This window comes from Panthera onca, chromosome B1 (genome assembly GCF_046562875.1).
Source record: "Panthera onca isolate mPanOnc1 chromosome B1, mPanOnc1 haplotype 2, whole genome shotgun sequence".
Taxonomy (NCBI): Eukaryota; Metazoa; Chordata; class Mammalia; order Carnivora; family Felidae; genus Panthera; species Panthera onca.
The window spans coordinates 158,436,382-158,458,683 of record NC_138342.1 but is presented as its reverse complement, the minus strand read 5'-3'; the positions used below and the strand labels follow the sequence as shown (position 1 = coordinate 158,458,683).

Sequence of the window (22,302 nt, the reverse complement as noted above, 5' to 3'; positions counted from 1 at the left end):
AGTCCAAACTGCTGCATTTCTGTGACAGTTTTGAGGTTAAACCCATACTTTTAAAGGAGGAGGTTAGTTAGGAGTACCCTCGCCAGGGTTTGTGACATGCTTGTGGGTTAAAGCAGAGCCATTTCTGTTAGCAGCCCATCTGGCCAGTACCTGGCATGCAGTGAAGGGTTTAATCCTCCAGAGGAATGGGGGGATGTCAAGGACAGAGATCTGAAGACTAAAGGTATTCCCTTTGAAATGCAGCAACTTTGGTTCTTCCAGAAGCTGTCCACCTTGATGCCTTTCATCTGAAACCACTTCCTATAGGGCAGAGAAGAGAAAAGAGGCACAACAGTGAAGTAACCAATTTCTGCCACATTTCTTTCCATAGGTAGGCATGCTCACTCCCAGGTGTCTCCCAGAAATAGACAGCATGAAAGACACACACTTCTTGTATACCCCTCTAGCCTTGCAAGGTCAGGACTAAGGATGAAAAGCTGCTAAGAAGGATCTGGGCAGGAAGAAATGGTTGCTTTCCATTATTTGCATTGCTTAGGCTTCTAAACATGCCATGCCTTTCTTTAAAACTCAAAGACCTCCCCTACCGCTAGCAAACAGTTATACTGTGGGGTTTCTAGGGCTGTGTGAATTTCATTTGCCAGGACCATAATCAAGGGATGGGTTCACATTTCACACCGACAGTAGGAGCAGTGCCCCCTCTGCCCTGTCATGTGTTGGTCACGAACACAGGCATTATGTAACGCTTATTCTTCAGTTCAGAACAAATGTTACAGGGTGTGTGTATTGTTTGTATTTATAATAATGTTAATAAAAGTTGGGCCAAAAGGCCAAGAGAAAGTAAGTTGTTTACCAAGTTCGGTTTAGCTCAGAAAAAAGAAAACTGGTTCCTGAAGATAAACACTCCTATTATCTTTTGCTGAGAATTCTTTATAATTACATTTAACACAAACGCAATTCACCTCCATTCCATTGAGCAAACCATTTAATTCATCCTGAATCTGTGGTGCTTAGAATCATCACTAGAGAGATGACAAGCCAAATAAAATAACAGACATCAATTCTGTAAAAGGTTAAACTCCCAACTGGGGTGAGGCTGTTAGTGTTCCTGGAGATAAGAGAGATCTCCCTAAATCTATTTCTTAAAATCACCATTAATTGACTTATAATTCCCTTGCAGCGTTACCATAAATAAGAAAACTGAGATCCTTTAATTCTGTCCTATAATCTTCCCAGATTCTAAAAAGAGATTGTGAGAAGTCAGGCAAATAGGCTTATAAATACAATAAAACTTACATTTCAATTATCAGTGAGTAAAAGCAGCTACAGAGGTTATCTTGTCCGACTCTTGCCTATGTACAGAATAACAGTAATAAAAACCTTTCTTACTAAGATGCAGCTGTCCAGCTTTTATCCATCACATATATGCAACTCTTAATTGGTTGCTAGTATCTTTTTCTCAGGACTAAACGATTCAATTGCAAGGTCATTGTCTCCAATTCTTCATTTTAGTGAGAGGGGTGTTTCTTGGGGGCTCTTAAGCCAGCGCTGAACTGTCCGTGATGTTGGCAGTGTTCTGTGTGTGTGCTGCTCAATGTGGTGGCCACTGGCCACGTGGCTATTAAGCACTTGAAATACGGCTACCGCGAGTAGAGAACTGAATTTGTCCTTTAAATCAAGTTACATTTAAGTATCCATATGTGGTTAGTTGTTACTGTGCTGAACAGCGCAGTGCTGGGTAATTCCTAACATTGTGGGTCTAGGAGTTGGGCGGGACAACATGGTGGCCGGCATCTGTTGGGGGTCATAAAAAGTGGATGGAACATGGTAGGGTGGGGAGGAGAGGGAATCCATTCCCAATGCTGACTTGAGGCCTTTTACAGATACTGGTCACCGGTTCCTTGTTGAGATTTAATGAGTGTCCACTGGAGAGCTATGTTTGATGGGGGCTCTAAGTTTATAGAAAGAAAACTGTGTCTGCCACCAGGCAGCTCACAGTCTAGTGACAGAATAGCAGGCATCGGATTATGATATAGTATCTGACTCTTACAAATACAGGGATGCCTTGGAGGTTAAGGGAAGGCAGAGGGTATAGCCTTGTCAAATGGGAGGAGAGGCCAGGAAAGGAACTGGGAAATCAACAGAAGAAGTGATATTCAAGCTGAGCCTGGAAGTAAATACAGAGCAAGCTATAGAAAAAGGAAGGGGGTGTGCACTCCGGGCAGTGAGCAGGATAGGCCCAAAAGGACGGAGATGAGACAGAGATGGGATAGATTAGGGTAGACAGCGAGTGGCTGAAGATGATGCAAATGTAGGGCAGTGACCAAATCATGAATTCTCGCTTGCTGTGCTAAGGGCTTTGATCATTGATCATTGATCATTGATATTCAGATTTTAAGGAGCATAAGACTCTTCTGAGACTACATACACTGTGAGGAGTATGAATCTTATAAACTGAATGTGGAGGCACACGATTCCAATCAATTTTCCATGTGATCTTGGGCAAGTTACTTATTTTCTTTAGGCTTCTACTCCTTAGCTGGGCTTATTCATGGCCAAGCAAAATAGTCAGCATGTGACCGTATATTAACCTCTTTTCTGCAAATTCTGGCGTGAGGTTAGAAACAATCACGAATAAGAAGTGTGCTTATTAAAACCACATTAAAGCCACAGAGTAACAACAGTGTGGACTCCTCAAAGTATATTTGACTAGGATCTCTAATACCCCTTTCCTTTAAAAATCTAACTTGCCTGCATGTACAGAGAAGTAAACTGAGGTCAGAAGATGAAGGGCCTTGTGCAAGGTCACACATTCCTTAGTGGAGAGCTAGGCTGTTTTCACATTTGGAAACTACACGGCCTCATCACAGAAGAGGACTTCGGTTTTAAATCACCACGTACCTTATGTACAGATGAAAATATGGAGCCCACTCCCAGTCCCAAAGACAGCCATCTTCCTAAAGCTATAGGGTTAGTGACAGAGCTAAGACTAAAACAGGGCAACCTGACTATGGTCCAGTATTTCTTCTACATTTCCCTGCCTTTTTCTATGCTATGCTCAATTTCTTTTTTTTTAGAGTCATGTGAAGGTCAGACTATTATGAACTCTATCCCATAAATAATTTTTCTAATGTTTATTTATTTTTGAGAGAGTTTATTTATTTTTGAGGGGGAGACAGAGAGCATGAGCAGGGAAGGGACAGAGAGAGAGGGAGACACAGATCGGAAGCAGGCTCCAGGCTCTGAGCTGTCAACACACAGCCTAACATAGGGCTCGAACTCACCAACGGTGAGATCATGACCTGAGCTGAAGTCAGCTGCTTAACCGACTGAGCCACCCAGGGGCCCCCATAGATAATTTTTCAATGGTGCAAGATATATATAAAGATAACATAAATTCGTCTGTATTTGCACTACTGTTACACATACTGTCTAAGCATTCCTTGAAATGCAGAATGGAGAACATTAGAAATTTAATAGATGTCTACTTATAATTATCACAGAGGAAAATGGTACCTTTTAAAAATTTCTGCTTTAGGGCCCCTAATTTAAATACAACCATGATTTATTTTTGCTGTTTTTAGCTTGCTTTCCTCTCCACCCATTGAACCAACTACCTACAACTAATGGGGTCTCACGATTTTGCAGAGAATAATAAGCAATTATAGTTCTTCTGTAACAAAACAAGCAGTTATTAAGACGAAGAAGCCCAATAATGAACTAATCATCATATTTATCTATTTTTCAAGGCACAACTGGCTTCAGAGTTAAAGAAATAAACTCCTGAGTAAACGTTTTAAAACACTCCCCAAATATAATAAATTATACTTAGCACAGAGTTCCCAGTTTTGCCCACAACCTATTGCAGTCCCCTCGGGGCTGGGCCTTGACCTCTGTATTTTTAAAGATGATTCTGATGCCCAGATAAGTTAGAGAATCAGTGATACAAACAGTTCTGCTGAGCGGGTTGTGAGTCATTCATTCAGTGGATATATTACCCTGAGTGTGAGGCGTGATCCTCATTTGATTTTTTTCTCTCTGGTTCCTATATGGCAAGGACCTTATGGTAAATCTCTGGTTCTATTGTTAAATTGATATCTGCATTAATTAAACTCGAAAATAGGTTCTGGCCAGTTTCTTGTCTATAAAGTGTACCCAAAGGCGAGGGTTGGTGCTGGTTCTAGTCTGTCTGCCTCCTCATTTCACACTGGGGGCTGTTAGTTATCCAGTTCCCGGAGTTGTGGCCAGGAGAAACCTGGGCTTTGTGCCTCAGTGAGCTCTTTATGTTGATTTAATGAGACAGGCAGCAATATTCAGGTGTGCTTCAGGGATACTAAAACAGGCAGGCTGAATTTACATATTTATGAGACAAAACTGTTTGAACTTAAGCATGTGCACACAAACACACACACACACACAGAAATTGTGTCGCTGTGGTGTTTTCCTTTAAATGCTTTACATGAACAATATTTCCCAAGGTTGCATTATTGATAAACACAAGAACTACATCTGGAGGAAATCCTTTGAAATTAGATTCTAAATCCACATTAATGCCAAGTAAGTAATGAGTACCGAGAGGTACTGAATAGGAGAGCTGGGAGCAGTGGAGAAGAAAACGAGTCGTTTTTCCTTTTTTCTGTCTAAGATGGGGCAAGTGCTTAATTCCTTGCTTTCCCTGTGTCAAGGTTTGTTTGAGCTGTGTGTGCATACGTGTGTGGTGAGGGAGAGGGAAAGAGATAAAGCACGATAACAAAAACCTAGGTCGTAAAATGTTGCTGCTTCATAAATATGCCATCATTCCTCAACCCTTGGTTTGAAAGGGGGCGATGTCAAACACACACATATAAAATGGCAGCTCTAATCATCGCAGAAACATTGTGGCAGGAAGGACAGAAGTCATTGCTTGTTCTCTTACTCTCCTCTCACCTTAGGGCAGATTTTTATTAAAACAAAACAAAACACAACACAACAGAAGCATATCTGAGACGATTTAATTTCCTAGAGATAGCTGTAAATGTATTTATCAAAACAGATCTTCAAAAACCTGAAACTAAATTATGCCTCACTGAGTTGTATGAGGTATTTTGTTTTTCACATTCAGAGAAACTGGTACTATTGTTCAGATGATATAGCCCAGGAGCAAAGGAGAAGCCAGCATAGCAGGCCTGCAGGAGGTATAGGGGACAAGGGCATGTCTGGAAAGGGACAACATGTCTGAGTACTAAAATCTTCTGAAGGAATACTGTTTGGTGGGACCATAACGTTGCCAGACCCTTGCTTGGTTCTAAGAGGACAGAAGACTTGGGTCTGGAAACTGTCTTCCTTCCAAGGGTTCCAGTGAGGGGGGAAATTTTCAGTATTTTATTGGACGTAACTTCCCAGTGAGCTATGAATGAAAGATGTCCCCATGATCTTCAACCAGGCTTCTTTCTTGGTGAGGAGGACAGTCCTAGTTGGGCCCATAGGTGTTCTTTCTTTGAGATACGGAAGATGCACTGAAATAAATATAGCAACGATCGCGACCAAGCTTGTATCTATTTCCAAATCACAACAAAACATTTTTATCACAGTGATAACGGAGGCTAATTCCAGAATAGGCAATTGCGGCAGAATTGCTTCTGGAAAAATGACATTACTTTTGATTAAGAAGTCAGGGTTCCATCAGAGTTACAGACCATGAATCATCACTGTATCTAGTATATTCAGCTCTCACCACATAAGTTGGGGGAACTAATATCAATGTGTGAAGTCTGCTAGAGGTTCAAAAAGTAAACTGTTGCTAAGGCTTTCCTAAAATGGAATGGTTTTAATGGGGTAGTAACTATAGAATTTTCTCCTCCAATTAAATGCCACAGATGATGCCATGAAAAATGTGACACAGATGATCTGGGATATTAAGGTACTTTAAATGAACCTGTGTAGAAGGTCTTGAACATGTTTACCTGGTAAGGGAAGAATCCAGAAAGCCAGATGCTTTCTGAAACAGAAAACCCAGACACTAAGGCTGCAGAGTAAATGACTGTGTTCCAAAAAGCTACAAGTTACGTTTTAATCTTTCTGTGGGCCAGAAGAGTTATTCAACCAAGGCTGACACTCTCTCACAACCCCAGGGGAAAGCATGGCCTTTGCTGCTCATGACAGCTGTCACATACATCCTGTCAATAAAAAGTACAACCAAAGCCAATTTTAAAATCAGCTTTATTTGACATAATAGGAAAGAGAATCACTGGAGGTAAATAGATGATGACAAATGGGGTCAAAAGAATTTCTACTGGAAAACATCTCTCTAAAGCAAAATTAACGTGCTTTAAAAAGTATCCCTAAGTGATGACATAAAGATATTTGGATTCAATTTAGACGCAGAACGCCATTTTCCCCAGCACTGATGAAGAAGTTGTATATTACCCATAGGAAAGGATAGTGGTTTGAAAAGCTGTGTTTAGGGCCTCATTTTCGTGACTTCCACTGAAGTTCACAGTCATCTGTGAACAGTTGAGCTGTTGTAGAATCTGGTAGCAGTCACCAGGAATGAAAATAGACGGTCTGAAAGTCACTTAGTTTTTTTCTTTAGGCAAATGTCTAACTCACTGGTATATAATATACATGAGCATTATTCAAAGCGAGACCAAACTGGTTATGAGGGCTGACTTCCAAGGCCAATGTGATGAATGGGTCCTCACGGGCACACTGGTTGGCAGTAGGTTACCCCTATGAGCCTGGGGGCTGGAAATGCTCCAAGGCACCCCATGTTCCCTTTAGTTTACTCAGCCTTCAAAATCCAGCTGAATTACTAAACATCAAACTTGGGCCATGATGCATTTTACAACTATTCAGTGGTAGCAAGGGTCTCAGTTCATTCTTTGTTTTGTTTTTTGTTTTGTTTTGTGTTTTGATGGAGAGGGTGTGAGCAGGGGAGGGGCAGAAAGAGGGAGAATCTCAAGCAGGCTCCACTCCCAGCTCCGAGCCTGACATGGGGCTCAATCTCACGAACCATGAGATCATGAACTGAGGCGAAATCAAGAGTTGGATGCTTAACTGACTGAGCCATCCAGGTGCCCCATATTCTTTTTTTTCTTTTTAATTGTCAATGTTTCTTTATGTATTTATTTATTTTGAGAGAGAGAGAGAGAGAGAGAGAGAGAGAGAGAGAGAGAGAGAAAGGGAGGAGCAGAGAGAGAAGGAAAGAGAGAATCCTGAGCAGGTTCCAAGCTATCAGCACAGACCCTAGTGCAAAGCTCGAACTGATGAACTGGGAGATCATGACCTGAGCTGAAACCAAGTGTTGGATACTTAACCAACGGAGCCACCCAGGAGCCCCTCACTCTTTGTTTTTGATTGCCAAACATCTGTTAAGTATTTTATTTTCGAAAAATGTTCTTATTAGGGGTGGCAAGAGAAGATGAAGATTATCAAATAGCTATCATACGATGAGATTTAACTACTTACACTGAAGTTCTTTCCTCTAAAAAATGGCACCCCTCTGATAAAAGGCTCTTTTATGCAGCCATATATTAAGTGTGCCTTTTTAAAACAAATTTTTTTAATGTTTATTTTTGAGAGAGAGAGCGAGCAAGCGAGAGCGCACAAGCAGGGGAGGGGCAGAGAGAAAGGGAGACACAGAATCAGAAGCAGGCTCCAGGCTCTGAGCTGTCAGCACAGAGCCTGATGTAGGGCTTGAACTCACAAAATGCAAGATCATGACCTGGGCTGAAGTCAGACGCTAACTGACTAAGCCACCCAGGTGCCCCTAAGTGTGCCTTTCAAAAATGCCCTGTGCTACTTAAGAGATAGTCAGGGAAGGTTCAGGAACACAGGTGGCACTGCGTCACCTTTACTGGCTTATGCTCAGGATTCAGGTCGTTGTAGCTCTTCTATTGGTAAACATGAGTTTTCCAGTTCAGTGTCTTAAAAGCTAGTTACTGAGGAAATGCTCTGCATAATGGACTTAATGATCCAGAACTGGAATAGCAGGGATCTGGGATGAGGTGTGTCAGGAGAGCTAGGCTATTTATATATGGGCAAAGCTTACATAGGCACTCCTGCATTATCCTTGCTATTAATAACCTCGCACTCTTCGCGAGTAGCTAATTTAAAATGAATTTTATGTGATTGAAAGTACCCAAAATGGAAAGGAACCTTGAACTATCTCTGCCCTAGTAGCCCTAATTATTAATAGATTGTGTATCCAGGATATAATATGACTGCCTGCTTATAGGTATGATTTATAATTGTTGTTCCCTAACTACAACTTTTAGGTGGTTTAAGCGATTTTCTCACTGCCTTCTGCACATCAAGTAACTCTAACTGTTCCTGGGGCTCATGCCATTCTACTTTCTTGACATGGTGGCCCTTTCTCTTTTGCTACTAAGTCACACCCATTCATGAAGGTTGACTAAGGGCTCGCAGAGACTGTTCTCCAATATCTCTATTGCAATTGGGTCTCTGTTTTCTTTTCTGTTCTTTTTTTAAAAATATTTATTTTTGAGATGGAGAGAGAGTGGGAGCACGAGTCGGGGAGGGGCAGAGGGAGAAGGAGACACAGGATCAGAAGCAGACTCCAGGTCCTGAGCTGTCAGCACAGAACCCAATGCAGGGCACAAATTCGCACACCATGAGATCATGACCTGAGCCCAAGTCAGACGCTTAACAGACTGAGCCACCCACGTACCCTGGAGTCTCTGTTTTCTGAATTCTGATTACTCCTGTAGTCAGTTTATCATTCAGCACACAATATTCTCTATATGTGTTTATTTAACCCTTGTCTCTTCTTGAGTGCCAGCTACCTCATGTCCTTGGAACTCAGCATTGTTAGACGTATAGTAACACAACTCTTGCTTCAAGATGGGTATCCCCACCAAGCCAGTGAGGTGGCTTCATTTTGCAGACCCTCAGCAACAGAATTCTCTATTGATACCGATCTTTGGGAGACCTCAGGCTTTCATGACACCAAAAGGAGAATTCTAGGGGTGCCTGGGTGACTCAGTCGGTTGAGCGTCTGACTTCTGCTCAAGTCATGATCTCTCAGTTCCTGAGTTCGAGCCCCACATCGGGCTCTGTGCTGACAGCCCAGAGCCTGGAGCCTGCTTCGGATTCTGTGTCTCCCTCTCTCTCTGCCCCTTCCCCGCTCATGCTCTGTCTCTTTCTCTCTGTCTCAAAAATGAATAGACATTAAAAAAAAATTAAAAAAAAAAAAAGAATTCTAGAGAAAAGGCTGACCTGAAATGCCCAAGGGGTATTGTCCACACAGTAGACTCTCAAGTTGTAATCCAAAGAGTTACAGGACATGCAGCCAAAAACCGCCACCTTGAGTTGCTTCACGGCACAGTCTGTGATTGGTTCTCCGGTGAGGGCGTAGGTCCCAAAGCTGTCCAGGAGCACATGACATGCAAAGGGGTCCAAAAGGCAGTAACAGGATGTGGACTCATCCTCCACTGACATCACTTCCTGTTGGGAAAAGGTGTTTTAAATTCTCTCAGCTTGGAAAGAATATGTGATTTAACAATGACTTTGCATGGACATACATGATTTTTTTCAGAATATTTTTACTGTCCTGTTTTTCTTGACGTTGAATGCTCTTTTTTCTATCAAAATACATTGTAACTGCTCATGTAGGGAACTTATGAGAGAGTTATATTAAGTTAATTGAAATTCTATAGGTTACAACAAACTTCATTTCCAAAGTTCTCCTTTTTTCAGTGATTTGTTCAGTGCCCAATTTATGAAAATCTGTAACAGTCGAAAGCAAACTTTGTTTTGAAAAAGGTCTATTTCTGAAGATATCTTCCAATATCGTGAAGGTAATACTTCTTTTCTCTCAAATATTTTATCCTCTTTCTACCAGATTCATTCATGAGGGACCATTAAATAAACGGTTTCAATAAAATGGGCTAGAATACTTCCCCGTCCTTGATAAGAACTTTGGTGTGTGTGACTGGTTGGGGAGAGCATAAATATAACACCATCTGGATGAAAAGCTTGTGAGGAAGTGCTCAACAGAAAAACTGAAATGGTAAAAATCAAGGCAAAGCAAAACATAATGGAAAAAAGAGCAAAATCGGCCCCTTTATGAAGCCCATGGAATAAATAGCCCATGGGCTATCATGCCTGGGAAATGTGCCCCTGGTTTTACCAGGACCGAATAAATAGCAGAATGCATTTTCAGCAAAGAGTACAGGCCAGTTCAGAGATAGCTGGGCGGGGTAAATGTAATCCATTTGCAGCAAATGGGAATTTTCTTCTCCTAAAGAAACAAGATTTTCCTTTTACTCCTTTTGCTGGGAGCACCTCCTGGGAGGTAAGATCCCAAGGCTAGCGGGAGCAGGTCACTGTGTTCCAGCAAGATAATTCACCTGCTTTCATGCAAACTGACTTCAGACAGACAGAAAAGGAATCCCTATCAAATAAATCAGAGGTTTCACATAAAAATAGCAATTCCACTGCAATCTCTGTTGTATCCGTCTCTTGTTGTTACCTTCCTCACATGCTTTCTCGTTTTATTGCCCCTCTCTTCTGTTCTCTCCTTGTGCTGTATCTCTTTCAAATGTACTCATATCCACAGGGAGACAGACGCTCAATAATTTTCGGTGCATTCATTAATGCATCAAAATACAGTTAGCCAACTACTGTGTTGCTGAACATTTCAACATGTTATAATCCCTATGATGGTAAAGTCAGACAGAAGTTTCTTTTATGAACACCACCTCTGTGCCCTGAGCCTCCTCTCTGTATCCACAGAGATGACAGGGAAAGTCAATTCAGACAGGGACATGGTCTGGGAGGAAGGAAGGAGTAACGGTTTTATGGACCAAGGATGGGCACATAAAGGTAACATGCCTGTGTGAGTAAATACATACGAGTGATGTATTCTAAAACCAAACAGAAAAGCCCCAGATCCTCCCTTCCTCCTCTTTTCCATTATCATGGAAAAACACTAGCCAGTACCTTGAGGATGTTGTAAAACACACACCATCAACCCTTTGAAAAAACAAGAAAATGCTTACAGATTTCACAGCAGACTCGTGTTAAGAGAACATAAGGTTAAATCTATTCCATAGGTGAAAACCAAATCCCATTTTTTATAAAGGAAGAATAGGGTCTCACCTCCCACTTGCCCTGCTGCGTCCTCTTCTTTAAATGGATGTTCCAGTGCTCAGAACTGACGTCCGCACAGTGTGGTATGGTCAATGCAAAGGGTGTGGTGACAGTCATGTCTGGGGGGCCACAGGTGACTTCAGGACTCAGGAGCACCTCAGATCCATCCGACTGGAGGCTTGATGGTTGGGAAAGGATTCAAGAAGCATGTAAAGAAGGGGGTACGTTTCAATGAGAAGTTAGTTACAGACTGGGGTTTTCTTCAGGTTGAGCAAAACTGTTTCCCAGGATTCTCTCCTGGACGGCACCTTACATGCACATGGCTGGTCTGGGCAACAGCCATTTATTCTGAACCACTCAAGCACATGGACCGAGTTTAGCTTAGGTTTCAAATCTAGGTTGTGACGAAATGAGAAGTGCTTCCTCAGAAATATAGGCAGAATAGAATACAGCAAACACCTGGTTGGTATGCCACACGCTGGCTGCTCAATTCTTATTCTTGTTGATGACGTTGTCAACGACCGAAGCTGAGAGCTTTATAGGAACAACTGATCCCTTTCTCCCAAAAACACAATCTACAAATATTTTTAATGCTAGTAAGTGATAAAACAACTTATTAGGGAACAAAGCAATGCGTCAAATATGCCCAGATTGAGTGTGTCACTTCTGCTTTCGAAAACCTTTGTTTTCTGCCAATGCATAAACACACAGGTTATATAGTGATCGCGCAGGAGACAGTTATAAATTTGCGCCACCAAATACATAAATGTATATCTTTCAATTCTTTCCTATTTTAGTTCTAAAGTCAAAGTCATTCCATCTAAACCTAGTGTTCACATTTCTCTGGACTGTGAATTATTGACTGGGAATAGTCATGAAACAAAAGAAAGGGAAATTTAAAGGGAAATGATATCACCTCATTGAATGTTTCTTTCATTTTCCTGTCTTTTGGTTTTAATCTCTGCCCTCAAATGATGCGAAGAACCCCAAAGTCTGCTCATTCTTCCCCCAACTGCTTATATGTTTTTGAACAAGCTGACTTTTTTTTTTCCCCTGGGGAGAGGGCTGTATTTTTCACTTGTAAGAATACAGTGTTACAGAATATAGACAACAAAGCAATTTAAGACTCTCAGATGGACAATGCTACATGAGAGCTAGGATTGGTGTTATTTATTACTGAAGTTTTCTCTTACCCGACTTAGGAAGGGCATTTAAATATGTCATCCCTCATTAAGAAAGCAACCCCTTGAGCAAGATAGAAGATGGAATTTAGCACTAAAAGATACCCCCTTTTCCATGGTCTTGTATAAACACACAGTTTTTCTGGGAGTATATCTAACATGTTATTAATTTCTGAAATGCTTTAGTTGACACTGCTTGTTCTCTCTCAAGATAGGAACGGCCATCCTATAGCTTACGATTCCTAATATGCTCTGCAAGAGAAGTCCAGGTGAATAAGTGGGCGGGAGCATCTTCTATCTAAAACAGCCCTGAATGTGAATACACTATCCCCTTCCTTCTCCAGGAAGCCCTGAAGACAGACTTAAAACATTCAGTCTTCCACCTAGGCAACCGTAGTCCAAAGTGGACAGTTCCTCCCGTACGACCAGGGCTACAGGTGCACTGAAAATATGTCTGCATGCACCTTTAAGCAGAGCAGGCAAGCAAGGCGGGCGGGGTTGGAAAGTAGTGTATTAGCAAGAACAAACGCTCTCTGAATAGCCTAGAACGATATACTTGAGGTTCGGGGAGGGGGGGGGAATGTAAAATTCCAGCACGAGCTACAAGCCGCCAGAAGCAGCAGCCTGCATGTGGATGCCTGCCAGCGGCCATTAGAGAAGGTTAAGCGCTTTCCGTGTAATTGCTGTTTGCGTTCATCACAGGCAGGAAAGGCAGGGATGCTTATGAGTGACCGATGACAAGCTCTCCTAAAAGAACGATTTAATTGCTTTCAGAGAATCATCCCCCTTGTTGAACATATTGTTCAAACATATGGGAATTTGGGGAATTATTTAATGCCAAATGAACTGAAATCAGCTAATTAGATGAACTCTCACACTCGTGAATAGCAAGGCTCCTCTCCGTAACAACTTAAACAGCATTAGGAATCAGAGGCAGAGCACGGCGAGTCTTCGGCAGAGCAGGGAACGGGAGCTTTGCATTAAACAGGCACTGGGCATTTCCACAAGTGCAAAGGAAGTAAATCAAGATTTATATCTAATCCTCCTACCATGAAAACAGTGTCTGTGGGTGTAGGTCTCTGGGGAAGGAGCAAAACTTAAATCTCACCGTTTTTCTTCCCCAAGATTAATAATCATTTATCCCTTTCTGCCATCTTCTACCTATGGCAATCAGGGAGATTTACCAATATTAATTAAAGCTCTTCACACACCTGTGGAGGCAGGTGTTAACAGCATAAAGTCACAGAGAAGTCTTCAAAGTGATGGAGCTGCAAAATACACCTGAAATTTCTGACTCCACGTGGGCTCCTGCCCTCTGTGACCAGATGCACTTCCCTTCCCTGTAACCACTAGCAGATTTCTGGTCCAATTGCTGGCTCTTGTGACATCCCAAGTAAAGATGGTGGGGGGGGTGGGGGGGATGGAGTCCAAGTATAGTCATGGATACAGACTTAGGACATTTGAGGACAGAAGTCTGGGGAGAGAAGCCTTTAACTGGGTCTGAGCAAAATAAAGATTCATAAGGACAGTATGGATGGCATTTCAGCTTTCCCATAGTACCTATGACAAGAAAGTGTCCATGCTCTTGCTAAGCAAAAAAAAAAAAAAAAAAAAAGGCAACACAGGTTTCTAAAATTGCTGTGAGCTAATGATAACTGTCAATAACAGCAGTGACTTCAAAGCCATCATATGAATCACCATGGTGCATCACACACTCTAGTGCACATGGGAAAGTCTGGTTCTGTTCGACTTTTGCTACTTGTCTTTTTCCTTGTGTTTGACCCACCCATCCATCCATCCGCCCACATATCCACCCACCCACGCACATATCCACCCACCCACCCACACATCCACCCACCCATGCATCCATCCATCCACCCGCCTACCCACGCATCCATCCATCCATCCAGCCTACCATATGCCATGCATATTTATGAACACTTACGGATATAAAAAGATCAATAATTTAAGAGCTAGTACTGTGTAGCCAGGTGGCTTGTTGGGCAAGTGTATGGAAACAAGGCTGTTGAATTCAAATTTCTGCTTACACAGTGCAGCTGAGGGTTCTGGGGAAAACTCTGCCAGCTTTGCAGAGATGATGCCCCCAACCACAAACACTCATGGCGGGAAAGGGTGCTTCCAATGGCCACGAGAGCATTTTGCCCGGTAATCTGGTAAGACAGAAAGACTCACATTGCGACTATTTTTCAGTTCCAGAAAGGGAAACCATGAGAAGAGTTGTTGCAGAGAACATTAGAAAAGTGAATAAAAGAACATGCTAAGGTCCCACTTGTGTCCTCCCTGTGCTCTTCACAGCATTGTGCTGGAGACCACATCCCTCGTGGCAGAAAAGAAAGCCAGGTCTTTCTGAGCCTCACTTCCCTTATGTGCAAAATAACATGGACTCTAAGATTGATGACAGTTAAAAAAATAAATAAATAAAACTAAAAATCACCTAATATGTGCTCAGCGGGTGGAGATTTTCTGCTTCTCCAACCCTGAATGCCCACCTTTCCTTCCTCCTTAAGAGTCTTATTTTCACAGGCACTGCTGTGCTTTTGAAGATGGCTAAGTAAGTCGATAAATTGTCATTATAACGAGATACGCTTTAACAAAAATTTCGCGGCCTTAGAGATGTGCGCTATTTAAGGGAATTTAAGGCACATTGGCAATGCATCCACCCTTACCTCCCACAGTCAGTCCTCAACCGGCAACTAGCAGGATCCCACTGAAAATGCCACCGTGTTCCCACCTCCAGGAATCACAGCTGTTCTGCTGTTCTGGAGTGCTGGGTGCTGTCTGGAAATTTTCCTCCAGCCACATCACCAGCTCCCTCATGCCCTTCAGGTCTTTGTTCAAATGATGCCTTCTAGCGAGGCATTCCCTGACCTTTCCCAACACCAAAGCTGGTCTTCACTTGTCTCCACAACACTTACTGTCCTCTAGTGCAATATACCGTTTGCATATTTATTTATTTTTGTCTCCCGCAAACAAGAATGTAAGCTCTATGAGGCCAAGGATTTTTTTTTCCCTTTCATCATTGTCTATAATGCCACTTGTAAGCACTCAGAAATATTTCTTGAGAAGAATGGAGGAGCCAGCTTGAAGTGGTTCCTACTGGCCCCAAATTGGAACATTTTGAGTATTAAAGTAAATAATGGTAGTATAGGATTGTAACCCATTGAATAACGTAACTCATGAGATCTATGGATATGAATGAATGAGGGAAAACTGTCCTATGCAACAGAAAGCCAGCTAATAAATGTTGGAAGTCATTTGGTAACCAACCACATTAATACTTGATTCAGTCAAGAATTATGAATGGATGTTAATCTACTTGGTGAACACTTGGAAAGTAATAAAGAACTCTTCATAGGGTTTGAAAGTATCTTCCCACTTAGTACTTACCTAGTAAGTACGTACTTAGTACTGAGTACTTATTAGTACTTACTAATCACAAAGGGTAAAATACTACTTTACGGCGCAAAACCTTGATGGACAGCACCTACCCAAAGTTATCAAAGTCAACATTGGCAGCGATGGGATGGACGGACAGAGAATATCACTCCCGATATGACACAGTGAAAAGAACGTAGCATCCGTCTGTAACATTCCTGCCAATAACATATAATCAGAGTCTAGCTACAGGAAACTATGAATCAGACAAGCCCCAATTGAGGGACATTGTGCAAAAGAACTGATCTGCACTCTTAAATTAAAACTGACCATGTCATAAAATAGAGACAGACTTAGGAACTGCTCCACATTACAGGAGACTAAAAGGCATATGACGGTAGATATAAAGGACGTTATTCAGATAACAGGCGAAATCTGAGTAAGGTTGGTGGGATAGATCATAGAATTGTCTCACTGTTAACTTCCTGATTTTGAAAATTGTGCTGCGGTTATGTAAGATAATTCCTTTTTCGGATATATACAATCAAGTACCCAGGGATCAAAGGACATCTTGTTCATAACGATTACAAGAATACATATGTATACTTGTGTGTTTGTAGATATGTATTTTGTGCATATATGCACACAAGTACACATATGGAGAGAAGAGAGCAGAATACAGCCAACTGGTAAGATGTCAACACTGGTGAATATGGGTATGGGATGGCTGGAAGTGGTATTATTCTTGCAACCTTTCTTTAAGTTTGAAGTTGTGTCAAAAATAGGGTTTTTTTTTGAATGAATGAATGAATGAATGGAGATAGGGGCCCAGGGAAAATTTTTCTAGACTTCTTATAATGAAATCAGCGGGGTCACTGACTTCTGCATAAACGTGTGCTGGAGGGTGAGGGGTGCTGCTGCTGGCAGTGCAAAGCTGGTCCAAGCTTGGCCACGCTGGCCACACCAGCCAGCCACACAGTGACTGTCATTCGGCAGCGCCCACCTGCACACCACTGGCCACGAAGGTCGCGCTGAACAAGGTTGGCTCCGAGGTGGCAGCTGCTAACCACTGCAGGTCTGGAGGTGGATCTGCGCACATTTTGCTTTTGCTCTCAACGTTACTTGACCCGATTCTGGGCTGGGAATGCGTCACTCTCTTCAAGGGAAACAACCAGCTCCAGATTTCGAGATGAGATTTTCATTGTTGTTGTTGTCTGCCATGCTGTGCTTGGTAATTACGGTTCCCACCTTTCCTCCTTATGGTCTATATTATAGATTAATGTAGGTTTGATCACCTTTACCCAGAGTATCACTTAGGAATGCAGGCAGGAGAGTAATGATAGTTTTACTATGCCAGACCCTGGGTCGATACATAATTAAATCATATTTTAATGGAATAGACATAAAGGGCAGATAGATGGAAGCTGTACTTAGTCTTAAAATTAGAGCTCAGAAAACAAGGGAGCTCCAGTTTCCTAAGTTTCCTACCCAAGAAGGTACACACTGTTAACTATTATTCTCTTTCTCTCTTTTCATTAAAATCCTCCTATATTGACCTGAATGTTAACATTGCTGTGGATGAAAATCACAGGGTTTGGGTTTCTTATTTCTGCTGTTTTGAATTAGACACCTGTCTCATTCTCCAGCTCTGACCAGACCTTTCAGATGAGCCCCAGGAAAATGACATCATAGAACCTCCTACGGAAATGGGCCCCTGAAAGCCAGCGTGGCTCATCACTCAACCCCAGCCAGGTCACCTGAGGATTTTTGTTCCATAACTGCCATTTAAGAAAAGACTTTTGGAAAGGGAGAATAGGGGGTGAGGAGCAGAACAGGGGAAAAAGAGAGAAGTTAAGCAAAATATTCTCTTTATCACAGTAGATTTCTTGAAGGTGTTTAAATGGTCCTGAAACTATAAAGTGGTCCATAAATCTTTGGGAAGCTATTTAAAATTATACTTGTGGACACCAGCAATTAAGAGTTCAATTCCATATTTCTGGGACAGGGCCCAGGAACCAACGCTTTTTCCTTTCTTCCTCACATGCAAGGTAGCCCTGGCATGAACGTTTGAGAAAACTTGTGTAGATCTTGAGAAAATAGCCAGAGCTACACCTCACACAGTGGGGGCTTGGCAGCTGTCAAATATAGAGAGGGAAGGTTTCTGAAATGCAAGTTGGAGGCTGGTCAAGGTTAAATACTCAATCTTAAGGCCTTGGATGATGCTATGGTGTTGGAAAAGACAACCACACGGGGACTGTCCTACCTCTCCTGTCTCTAAACAGCGTGTGGATTGATAAGCAAGGATGTCGGGTTGGGAGGGTTGATTAGCAGTGACTGAAAATAATGTTATCGGGGTGCCTGGGTGGCTCAGTCGGTTGAGCGTCTGACTTCGGCTCAGGTCATGATCTCACAGCTCATGGGTTCAAGCCCTACGTCGGGCTCTGTGCTGACAGCTCAGAGCCTGCTTCTGCTTCTGTGTGTCTTTCTCTCTGCCCCTAACCCACTCGCATTCTGTCTCTGTCTCTCTCAAAAATAAACATTAAAATAAATAAATAAATGGAAATAATGCTATAGCTCATCAAGTCATTATATTCCATTAGTTGGGGTGGGGAAAGGAGCAGTCAGAACAGTGGATTACAACAAGTGACAAGCACAATTCAATGAGGATAGAAGCATAAGGCTCAACCAGGTAAGGGTTTAAAGATCTGGGTCACCCACACGGCATTATCTGAAATAGGATCACAGGAGGGGAGATGGCATGAGGGGGGATGGGGTAGGTGGGGAATTACAATTGGCACCAGAGTGCGTATCTGAGTTTGCTGCGATGTGAGCAAAACCACACTGAGAGATTAAAGTGTTTGCATATGTTAAACGGCTCTAGTTTACCCACACGTGCATAGGTGTTTACCAATTAATATACTAAAGGAATCACAAATCACCTGTAAACCACCAGTTCCTAGATACAATTTAAGCCTCATCTTTCATGCAGTGTCGGGCTTGTGTTCAGCTTGTCTACCAGGAGAAGTGGAATGACAGCTCATTGAGACACTTTACAGTGACAGGCAACAGGGGTGTGTGGGTCTATGCAGCACACGGCTAGGATAGTTTTTATACCTACTTTTCTGTTCATTTACACTTACTATTAAAAAAACATTTTTAATGTTTATTATTGAGAGAGACAGAGCATGAATGGGGGAGGGGCAGAGAGAGAAGGAGGCACAGAATCCAAAGCAGGCTCCAGGCTCTGAGCTGTCAGCACAGAGCCCGACGCGGGGCTCGAACTCACAAACCATGAGATCATGACCTGAGGTGAAGTCAGACACTTAACCAACTGAGCCACCCAGGTGCCCCAGTTCATTTACATTTTGAATGGGGGAACCAGACTCCTCTGGACCAAACCCTGAGTCCTATTTCTAGGATCATTTTATTTGAGGCTGGGAAAGGACCTACAAGTTGTCAGCCCCCATACCATCATTGTGCAGATGAGGAAACACAGGGCATAACATGGGGTGGAGTGACATGGCCAAAGTCATACCTTACTTGAGATAGAGCAGGGGACTAGAATCTCCCTTCCTGTTAGTGGTGGTGGTTGAGGGTTATGTGCAGAGGCAGGCAGTCGAAGGAACAGATGTTCCTAGGGACACATTCCCCCAAACCTGGCATTTCTAAGGTAAAACAATGGCATGAGAGTTAGGAGGGGATATTTGTAGGGACTGAGCCTTAGGAAAGCAGGGCACTGAGGTACACTGGTTGCAACAGAAGCTTGTGGTAGTTTCCATTGTTGCTGTACCACAGACTTGCTTAAAACAACACTGATGTTTTATCATACAGTTCTGCAGGTCGGAAGCTCACTGAGCTCAAGTGAAGGTGTCAGAGAGGTTGTGTTCCTTTTTGAGGTGCTAGAGAGGAATCCATTTCCTTGCCTCTTCCAGCTTCTAGAGGCCACTCAAATTTTTTAGCTGGAGACCCCTGTTCCACCTGCCCCTACATGTTTCTTACCTGTCTCTGATACTCCTGCTTTCCTCTTAATTTTTTTTTAATGTTTTTATTTATTTTTGAGACAGAGCATGAGCAGGGGAGGGGCAGAGAGAGAGGGAGACACAGAATCCGAAGCAGGCTCCAGGTTCTGAGCTGTCAGCACAGAGCCCGATGCGGGGCTCGAACTCACAGACCGTGAGACCATGACCTGGGCTGAAGTCGGAAGCTCAACTGAGCCACCCAGGCACCCCTCCCGCCTTCCTCTTATAAGGACCCTTCCATGAGCCCACCTGCATGGTAATTTCTCCTTTTCAAGGTCCTTAACCTTAATCACACCCATAAAGTCCCTTTTACCATGTAGGATAACATTCACAGGCTCCAGGGATTAGAACGTGGACATCTTTGGGTGGGTGAGGGGAGCATTCTTTGGTCTACCACCTGGCTTTTCGTGGCTTGTTCACTTTAAAGTCAGAACCTAGGGATCTCTCTGCTTCTGCTTCCTGGTCCCCTGTGGTCTCCAAGACACCACACCACTGGACCAAGGTATCAGTTGACCTTTGGGTTATCTCCACTGTGTCAGCTACCAGCATGCCCGTCCTTATTTCCGGAATGAGACTCCATGTCTGCCTACAGCTTTATGGAGTCCTAGGAAGTTACTACTGGTTTGGCTCAGAGATTAGAACTGAGGGACTTAGGAGGTTCGTCATTCAGTTTTTTTAAAGGGTGTGTGGATTGTCTTAGAAAGCACAGAGGGCAGCCTCAGTGTGGGCTGGTGTGTTCTCCCAGCATTTTTATGAGGCTATAACTAAGTGAAGTGGAAAGGATGATATATATTAAATATCTTAATAGGACAGGTTATTTCTACTTCCAGCATGGGCAATAAAAGAGATGATGACACATACAAATAAAAATAATTACAGTATGTGGTGTTCCTTTACAATGCGCAATCAAACTCATGAACCGATGACTTTCCTCTTATTGAATTAGGGTCCACCTTCCATTCAGATCTATTAACAACATTCACAAACCATTGTTATCTTGTCAATGGCATCTTTAATTAAAGACTCCTCTAGACCGTTCTAATCACTTCACATTGTGAGCTCACAGGGGCTTCAAATATACTTTGATGAAAGTGATGGCAATTTTTATTTATGTGTATTTGTTTGTGGACCAAGGGGGCATGACGTGGAAGGAATGGTAATGAGCATCGTAGGGGGAAATTCTCTCCAAAAAAAAAGCAGACCATAAAATGACAACGTGAGAATTCTCCTCCCTCTTCCCTCTGTCTCAATTCTTCTCTTCCCATCCTCTCGTTTTGGGGGTAATGGCATGATATTCTAACCTAAATGACTCTGTGAAGAAGCCACTGTGATTTCAGTGCAGTCAAGAGCACAGTCTTTGGCTAAAGGTGCATTAACCCTTCAAGATACCATTTGATTAATTGCCCCTTTGATCACACTGCATGGCACTGGTAACCTGAAAGAATTAATGTGTTTCCCAAATGGCTGCAATTTGCTCCCCCTTGCACTAGTGGTCAGGAGTACCTTTTCTTGTTACTTAAAAAGCCTTCCCTCCTCAGCAGCTCCCTCTGCCTGATAGAGGGTTCATTATTGCCAAATCCCCTTCAAGGGATAGATGTTTGCCATTCTGATTCTTCTAATAAAAATTTCTAAAACTCACTTGAAGCAACAGGCAGGATTCCAGTCTATGCCCGGGCATTGAACACAAATGGTGACAGAAACAATTTGTTTGCTTCTATCCATCACTATCTAGCAAGAAAAGACTGACAAAGCTCATTCAATGTGGCATCAGCTGCCTGTCCAGCTTGACTGGTCACTGATCTCCTAATATGAACACCAGCCCCCTGGATTCCAATGTTGGACCCATATCATATGCCTCTGAGGTAGAAGTCACAGGTCACAATGAGAGAGGTAGACTCAAAGGAATTGATGCAGAGAGTCCTTTGTATCTTCATAAGGCTCTGGTTTTAAAGTGAGCAGTTAATATGTTTGTTTCACCGAATTAATCTTTCTTCTGAGTCTAGAAATGTGGTAGCAGTCAAAAGAGAAGAGCCCAGCATCACTGGGACAGACTAAAGCAAATGCCATGGACTCTAGAGAACTTGGTATCTATGTAATTAAAAAAAATAATAATAAGGTTAGGGGCGCCTGGGTGGGTCAGTTAGGTGTCTGACTCTTGATTTCAGCTCAGGTCATGATCTTGCATTTGGGGGGATCGAGCCCCATGTCAGACTCTGCACTGGCATTGTGGAGCCTGCTGGGAATTCTCTCTCTCCCTCTCAAAATAAATAAATAAACATTAAAAAAATAAGGCTATATGAAAGAAAATATCAAAATGTAGCATCTGTATGGCACTTTATATTTCACATGGGACTTCTCATATATGATGTCACTTTATTGTCCTCACCAAAATCCTGGAATGCTGCTAATAATATGCAAGACCTCTAGATGATAAATTGAGGCCCAGAGAAAGAAAATGACTTGCTCACAGCCATGCAGGCTGTAGATGGCATGGCGGGGTGGGAACTTCGGCCTTGGGAACCCCTGTGTTCTCACTCTCCTCCATCATCGCCTTTCGAAACAGTCTTTATCTCTCAGGTGATGCCAATGAGTGAGTCTGTACATGTTTCCTGACAAGT

At 42.6% G+C, this 22,302-nt stretch overlaps 1 protein-coding gene across 9 annotated transcripts in view; it reads right to left on the bottom strand.

Moving 5' to 3' along the window:
- The window catches only part of UNC5D (unc-5 netrin receptor D), a 554,978-nt gene that overhangs the window by 25,796 nt on the left and 506,880 nt on the right, over positions 1–22,302 (bottom strand). For all 9 annotated transcript variants that reach the window (XM_060653615.3, XM_060653618.3, XM_060653617.3 and 6 more), the window contains 3 exons: positions 11,098–11,266; positions 9,214–9,441; positions 151–300 (listed from right to left, as the gene is read on the bottom strand). In XM_060653615.3, the coding sequence (XP_060509598.1) occupies positions 151–300; positions 9,214–9,441; positions 11,098–11,266 (547 nt within the window). The remainder of the gene's footprint in view (positions 1–150; positions 301–9,213; positions 9,442–11,097; positions 11,267–22,302) is intronic.